This window comes from Salmo salar, chromosome ssa04 (genome assembly GCF_905237065.1).
Source record: "Salmo salar chromosome ssa04, Ssal_v3.1, whole genome shotgun sequence".
Classification (NCBI taxonomy): Eukaryota; Metazoa; Chordata; class Actinopteri; order Salmoniformes; family Salmonidae; genus Salmo; species Salmo salar.
In genome coordinates, this window is record NC_059445.1 from 60,183,608 (window position 1) to 60,191,926 (window position 8,319).

At 40.9% G+C, this 8,319-nt stretch overlaps 1 protein-coding gene across 1 annotated transcript in view; it reads right to left on the bottom strand.

Moving 5' to 3' along the window:
• LOC106603463 (DNA repair protein RAD51 homolog 3) overlaps window positions 1-8,319 on the bottom strand; it is a 32,097-nt gene that overhangs the window by 23,124 nt on the left and 654 nt on the right. Inside the window, exons 3-8 of the mRNA XM_014197185.2 lie at window positions 8,073-8,313; window positions 7,822-7,979; window positions 7,311-7,444; window positions 6,834-6,965; window positions 1,698-1,764; window positions 1,283-1,343 (exon numbers count right to left, since the gene is read on the bottom strand). Coding sequence (XP_014052660.1) covers window positions 1,283-1,343; window positions 1,698-1,764; window positions 6,834-6,965; window positions 7,311-7,444; window positions 7,822-7,979; window positions 8,073-8,313 — 793 coding nt within the window. The remainder of the gene's footprint in view (window positions 1-1,282; window positions 1,344-1,697; window positions 1,765-6,833; window positions 6,966-7,310; window positions 7,445-7,821; window positions 7,980-8,072; window positions 8,314-8,319) is intronic.

Consider the following 8,319-nt stretch of genomic DNA (forward strand, 5'->3'; position numbering starts at 1 on the left):
GGTTAAGTGTGCCTTGAATTCTAAATAAATCACCAAAATATCACCAGCAAAGCACCCCCACACCTCCTCCTCCATGCTTCACGGTGGGAAGCACACATGCTGAGATCATACGTTCACCTACTCTGCGTCTCACAAAGACACGCCGGTTGGAACCAAAAATCTCCAATTTGGACTCAGACCAAAGGACAGATTTCCACCGGTCTAATGTCCATTGCTCATGTTTCCTGGCCCAAGCAAGTCTCTTCTTATTATTGGTGTTCTTCAGTAGTGGTTTCTTTGCAGCAATTCGACCATGAAGGCCTGATTCACGCAGTCTCCTCTGAACAGTTGATGTTGAGATGTGTCTGTTAGTGTGTGTGTTATATATTAAAAAAAACACTAGTCACAACCCCACGATAGTTCAAATGACAATAATCCAGTAAAACTAAAAAAAGTGATATCATTTGAGCTTTGGAAACAAGTACTTCATAAATGTATGGTGCAGACCTCGTTTCACAGGAGCCTTGCAAAATAAGCTTTCCCTCAATGAACCAGCCTTAACGAATTGTTAATTTACATATAGAATTTGATTGTCCAACATTAGTTTTATATAATTTCTCTCATTTTGTGGCCGCCTAGAGTGGCCTCTTTCCACTGCCGTGGTGCTGAATTGCAGCGGCAATGGGGCGGGCTGGCCCTGGTTTTCGTAGACAGCAGTGTTTTGTTCATGCCAAGGCTAAATTAAATTAGAGAGCCCTAGACAGTATTTCAAAACAGCTGTGTTTTGTTATTCATTAATTAAAATGTTCATACAAATAGCCTATAGGACAGGTCGTTTGCAAATTATATTACACAAATATTATATTTTGAAGTTGTGTTTCATTACTGTGTAGGCAACTTGCTCTTCTAGGCTAAATATATTTTTTTCCCAATGATATTCAGTTATGATTTAAAGCAGGGATGAATATGCAACGGGCAATGTTTTGTTTTCAATAAAACTGGTCATGTGGATATAAGAACGTTGTTCAATATGACTTTACAGGCTAATTTATATTCAGTTAAAATTAATTACAATAATCTACATGCGATTTTGAGCACCGTGGGTGGACGCCCTAATGCGTTACGCACCCAATGCATATGGATGTCCGGTAATTTCTCAAATGTTTGGTAAATGTAAATATTGCCGGTCACGTTGTCCAGTGCCAAATTTTCCTAACAGAAACTCTGGCAGGGACAAATAAATGTGGTAGCATGTAGGCTTCCTTCCAGAGACCATCCATGTAAAGGGGTGTTAGTACAGTACCTGTGTGTGCCCTCCCAGTGTAGGATGAGTCTCTGTGTAGCAGCGTGACCCCAGCTCTCACCTGCAGATTTACAAGACCACAGACACCCACACAGAGCCATGTTAACCACGTCTAAAATCAGTGACCTAACCCCATGCATCATCAACACGCTCACATTTAACAACAGTTACTTAGCACAGCCACACATGACACTAAGAAATATTTATGAGCCTCAGGTGAAAGCTAATGTTACAGTATGGTAAATGAGTTGGGTTTAAAAATTGGGAGAGGTATATGATTGGCTGAATTGCAAAATGTACTGTAATACTTGGCCCTAACCGTTTTTTTTACATCCTTTTCATGTACAGTTTAAGGGGAGGTAGGTATTATTGTTTGTAGCATCTACAGTCAGTGCATCACAACAGTCCTTCTCACCTAAGGCAGGGACAAGCTTCGATTGGCCATTCCAAACCTTTGTAGTCATCTGATTGGTAAGAACGACCTAAACACGAAGGAAATGGAAGTTTCAAGAGTTATATTATTCCAAGTCAGAGTGCACCTATCACTTTTCACAAATTGCCACAACAATTGATTTATTATGATCCCATTAGCCAACGCCAATGACGACAGCTAATCTTACTGGGGTCTGACACATATGAAAAAGACAAGACTTTACAATTGATATACATTTAAAAACATTAACATGTAGTGTGTGTGCATCTAACAGTTACACGTACTGGGGCGGCAGGTAGCCTAGTGGTTAGAGCGTTGGACTAGTAACCGAAAGGTTGCAAGATTGAATCCCCGAGCTGACAAGGAATAAAATCTGTCATTCTGCCCCTGAACAAGGCAGTTAACCCACTGTTCCTAGGCCGTCATTGAAAATAAGAATTTGTCCTTAACTGACTTGCCTAGTTAATTAAATAAAAAGGTTAAAAAAAAATATTAAAAAAACACACAAGTAGGTCACATTGGGGTAGAGGCATTGCACCTTGGTGTTGCCTTATTGGTTTTTTGAAACAAGGTTTGCTGTTCACTTGCACTATATAAAAGATGGTAGTTTCATGCATTCATGGCTCTGTATAATACTGTGCGTTACCTTGAATTTGTTGTGGACCTGGGTACTGTTAAAAGACCCCTGGTGTCATAAGTGTGCGTGTCAGTGCTGTGTGTGAGTTGACTATGAAAACAAATTCGGAATTTCAAACAAAATGTTTCTTATAAAAGAAGAAGTAACGCAGTCCGTCTTTCCTCAACTCTTAACCAAGAGAGACTGGCGTGCATAGTATTAATATTAGCCCTCTGATTACAATGAAGAGCAAGACGTTGTTCTGAGCCAGCTGCAGCCTAACAAGGTCTTTCTTTGCAGCACTTGACCATATGACTAGGCAATAATCAAGATAAGACAAAACTAGAGCATGCAGGACTTGCTTTGTGGAGTGTGGTGTCAAAAAAAGCAGAGTCCTTTATCCCCAAACAGACCTCTCATCCATCTTCATAACCATTGAATCTATATGTTGATGTAAGGTAACAACAAGTAAGTCAGTCTCCTCAACTTGTTCAACAGCCACACCATTCATTACCAGATTCAGCTGAGATCTAGAATGATTTGTACCAAATACAATGCTCTTAGTTTTAGTGATGTTCAGGACCAGTTTATTACTGGCTACCCATTCCAAAACAGATCAACTCTTTGTTAAGGGTTTCAGTGACTTCATTAGCTGATGTGTACATTGTTGAATCATCAGCATACATAGACATGCATGCTTTGTTTAATGCCAATGGCAGGTCATTGGTAAAAATATAAAATATTAGAGGGCCCAGAGAGCTGCCCTGCAGTACACCACACTTTACATGTTTGACATTAGAGAAGCTTCCATTAAAGAAAACCCTTTGAGTTCTATTAGATAGATAGCTCTGAATCCACTATATGGCAGAGGTTGAAAAGCTATAACATGTTCTCAACAACAGGTTATGGTCAATAATATCAAAGGCTGCACTGAAATCTAACAGTACAGCTCCCTCAATCTTCTTAGTATCAATTTCTTTCAACCAATCATCAGTAATTTGTGTCAGAGCAGTACATAGAGTGCCCTTCTCTAGAAGCATGCTGAAAGTCTGTTGCTAATTTGTTTACAGAGAAATAGTATTGTATTTGGTCAAACAATTTTTTCCAACAGTTTGCTAAAAGCTGATAGGTCTGCTGCTAGAACCAGTAAAAGGCTGCTTTACCACTCCTGGGTAGCGGAATTACTTTGGCTTCCCTCCAGGCTTGAGGACAAATACTTTACTCTAGGCTCAGATTAAGGATATGACAGATAGCCACTCCTATCTTGCCATCTAAGTTGTCAATGCCAGGAGGTTTGTCATTATTGATCAATAATCATTTTTCCACCTCTCCCACACCAACTTTACAAAATTCAAACTTGCAATGCTTTTCTTTCATTTGGCTCACTGTTCATTGTTGGCATTTTCTACCTAAGTTTTCCCACTTTGCCAATTAAGTCATCATTAAAATAATTGGCAACATTAAATGGTTGTGATGAATAAGCTAATGAGTCTAATGAAGTTTAATTTGTCTTTCTGCCCATAATTTAATTTAAAGTACTCCAAAGTTTTTCCCCATAGTTTTGTATTTCATTGATTTTGGCTTCATAATACAGTTTCTTATTTTTGTAGAGTTTAGTCACATCATTTCTCAATTTCCAGTAAGTCAGCCAATCAGCCAGACTTAGCCCCTTCTTTTGTCCCATCCATTTCAGCCATGCAGTTTTTAATTCCTCATCAATCCAACAGTTCTAAAAGTCAGTTTCTTAACAGGTGCATGTTTATCAATAATTGGAAGAAGCAATTGCATAAATTCCTTAAGTGCAGCGTCTGGATGCTCCTTAATAAATCACATCAGACCAACAAATATTTTATCAACATCATCCACATAAGAGTCACAGCAATATTACAGTATTTAGACCAAGCTTTGGGAACTTTGGCTTTCCTGGATATAGCCACTATATTGTGATCACTGCATCCAAATGGGTACGGATACAGCTTTAGAACAAAGTTATACAGTATTTGTATAAATATGATTAATACATGTGGATGATCTTCTTCCTGTAGTGTTTGTAAACACCCTGGTAGGTTGATTAATAACCTGAACCAGATTACAGGCACTAGTTACAGTGAGAAGCCTCCTCTTGAGCAGACAGCTTGATGAAAACCAGTCAATGTCCTCACTACTACTCTAGCAGCTAGCCAGTTGCTACGCTAGGCTACTAGCCAGCTGCTCCGCTAGGCTGCTACGCTAGCAGCTAGGCTAGCTTGACAGGCAGTTAGCCAGCAGCTAGGCTAACTTGATAAGCAGCTAGGCTAACTTGATAAGCAGCTAGGCTAACTTGATAAGCAGCTAGGCTAACTTGATAAGCAGCTAGGCTAACTTGATAAGCAGCTAGGCTAGCTCCTCAGACCTGGCAGGATCACTGGACAGATCGTAGCGGTCCAAGCAACTGATGCCAACCAGCGTCGCGGGATCCAAACTCAAAGAGGTAGCTAGCTAGTAACCAAACTTTTTCAATAGACTTTCAAAACAAACTGAGCTTTCCCTCATTCAACAGGAAGATTGCTTTGTTGAATGCGGTTTGTCAACAATACTATTTTGCAATCAACACTTATCTACCCATTTATCCCTTGTTTAAAGAAGTAACTAATATCAAGTTGCCACTTTTGAAAAGGAACATTATACAAGCCGCTGTAGGGATCCAATTGGTACAGGTTGTTCCTGAGTGCAAATAAGCAACAAATTACTAGAACAAAGTGAATTTACTCCATGTACCTTAAGAGAAAAAATACTGTCCAGCGCCATTCTGGCACAGAGCGGATGTCCCATTTGGACCTCAATCTACCTGGCCGCTTAAATCAGCATTGCACTTATAAGAGCCATTTTATCTCTTGGAATGAGAGCGCTTAGTCTAGATGCATGGTTGGATTGGGACCAGACATGGACGGTTGTAAATACTGAGTAAGGAAAGAGAAAGACAATGCAAGTCTGGCAAGCCTGATTTCGGTTGGGCTTGGAAGGAGGGCTCAGATATACAGCACTGTACTATACATTATAGTAGTTTGCAAGAGGGAGCGGGCAGATAGGCTCTATAAAAGGGAGGATGTGGTTATCACTGGACTCTTTATAGTTGTTTCCCTTTCCATGAGCTTTTATTAAGTAATGAAAATAATTGTCATCAGATAAAAAGAAGGGTTAAAACGTCTTCGGGATAGGGGGCGGTATTTTGACGTCCGGATGAAAAGCGTGCCCAAAGTAAACTGCCTGCTACTCAGGCACAGAAGCTAGGATATGCATATAACTGGAAGATTTGGATAGAAAACACTCTAACGTTTCTAAAACTGTTTGAATAATGTCTGTGAGTATAACAGAACTGATTTGGCAGGCGAAACCCCGAGCACAATCCATCCAGGAATATTTTTTTGGAGGTCAATCTGTTTTCCATTGGGTTTCTATGGTAAGCCCGTTTTAATAGAAATATGCTTGCAGTTCCTACAGCTTCCACAAGATGTGAAATGAAGAAGTACGGCTTTTCAGAACGAGGGTCCAGCCAAGTGGACTCTACTGTTTTGATGCGCACTCCAGGTCACGCGCTTCACGTTGTTTTTATCCAGTGTTGAACAAAGTTTATCCCGTTCTAAAATACCTAAAGTTGGATTAGGAAAGTTGTTTGAAATGTTTGGACAGCGTTTACAGGTAACTTATTAGATATTTTGTAGTCATGCTGGGCGAGTTGGAACCGGTGTTTTTCTGAATCAAACGCGCCAAATAAATGGACATTTTGGAGATATAACGACGGAATTAATCGAACAAAAGGACCATTTGTGATGTTTATTGGACACGGGGGGCCAGTACAAAAAAAAAAAATGCATGAAATGAAAAGTATGTATTCACTATTGTAAGTCGCTCTGGATAAGAGCGTCTGCTAAATGACTAAAATGACTAAAATGTAAAAATGTAAAAATATTGGAGTGCCAACAGAAGAAGTTCTTCAAAGGTAAGGCATGAATTATATCGTTATTTCTGAGTTTTGTGTCACGCCTGGCAGGTTGAAATCTGATTTTCATGTGTTGGTCTGCTGGGCGCTGTCCTCAGATAATCGCATGGTTTGCTTTCGCCGTAAAGCCTTTTTGAAATCTGACACAGTGGCTAGATTAACAAGAAGTTAAGCTTTAATTTGGTGTATTGCACTTGTGAATGTATGAAAGTTAAATATTTCGAATAATTGTTTTAGAATTTCGCGCTCTGCATTGTCACTGGATGTTGTCAAATCGATCCCGTTAACGGGATTTGATCCATAAGAAGTTAAGACAGAGGACAGATAAGAAAGGAGTGCACGTTGGTGAGTAGGGTTGCAAAATTCCATGAACTTTCAATACATTTCCTGGTTTACCCGAAATCACGGTTGGAGAAAAAACAGGGAATTTATTGAAAGTTCACAGAATTTTGCAACCCTATTGGTGAGGCAACATCTGGGGTATTTGACACTAGGCTAAGTGGACAAGGGTCACAGGTCATACCGCGACGTTGTGATTGGTGGCCATCTGGATGAGCCGCTGGGCGAGGCCGTTCAAGAGGCGGGTCCTCTGGGAGAGGTCATCAAAGTCATGGCGAAACGGGAAGGCAATGCTGTCAATCACCACCAGCCGGACCTGGATAGGATTAACAAAGGTGCCCAAGTTACCATCCAAAAGCCACAAGCAAATGAGTTGCAGATTTACATTGGAACATGGTTTCTGCTAAGTAATTTAATGCTAAGTAATTAAAATTAATGCTGTCTTTGAGGTTTCAATGTTCCTTATTTTTTGTTAGCCATTCTATTTTGCTCCAGCCAATCCGGAAATCTAGCCATCATCATTTTCTATGAGCATTTCAGTTAAGAAATTCCTTTGACTTGGAACAGAGCCCAACCCAACATGGAGGTTGTAGGAATAACCCTTTTGGATTTGATTGGTTGGCTGTTTTGGGATCAGTGACGTATTGGTGGGGATTGGTACCCCAGGGTGCTGAGCCAGGAAGTCAGCCAGGAGGTATGTCTCTGCCAACAGCTCCACGTAGTCATGGCAACGAACAAGGAATAAATTGGAGAGGATTGTTTCCACAGTGAACCCCTTCAAGGCTTCCTGCTGTTCTGGAAAAGGAAAAAAGATAGAATACAGCAGACAGTAAACTACAAAATGTCTCCAATAGGCTTGAATCTAAGACAGAACTCTTTTTTTCTATAGTGTTGTTCATTTTGTGAAGAATCGACCAACCAGTGATTGAATGCATGCACCAGTACTGTTGATCACAATATGTGAGCATTTACAAAATACTATCTCATCAGTAAACCATTTTTTTCATAGACTAGTATACATTTTACATGTGTATGACAACGTAGCGATACCAATGTAATAAATGCATTCACTATTTTGAAGTCTTTATAAGCACTAAATAGATGCTTCACAAATCAGTTATAAGTAATCCTACATGATGGGTGATTGCTTATGTTCTGTCCTACTTAGTTACCTGAATCCTCTGCTAGAAGCCCACAGTGCTCCACAGCTGCCTGCGCTAGGTCCACAGCCCTCTGGACCAGGAAGCTGCCCTCTGTGTCTATGTACAGACACTTGCCTCCCAACCCCCCAAAACACACAGGGATCTGCACATCTACTGACAACTGGATACTGAGGGACACAGATTTATTGTGATATTACTACATTATAGCAAACAGATGAATATGTTGAGTAACTCTTCCACACTGAGGTACCAGTGCTTACCAGAGCTGGGTCTTTCCCACCCCAGGCGCCCCGCAGACCTCAGTGGTCTTTCCCACTGGCATGCCCCCTCCCAGGGCCATATCCAGTGCTGAGCAGAAAGTGACTATAGCACCCAACTCCTGCTCTCTCCCCAGAAGCTCCAGGGCTGTCAGCCTGCCTGCTGCTGCTGCTCTCTCCTGGCCAGGCTCACACCTCACTGCCTGCAGAACCTCTACTGCCTCCTCCTGGGAGATGCAGGCCTCTACAA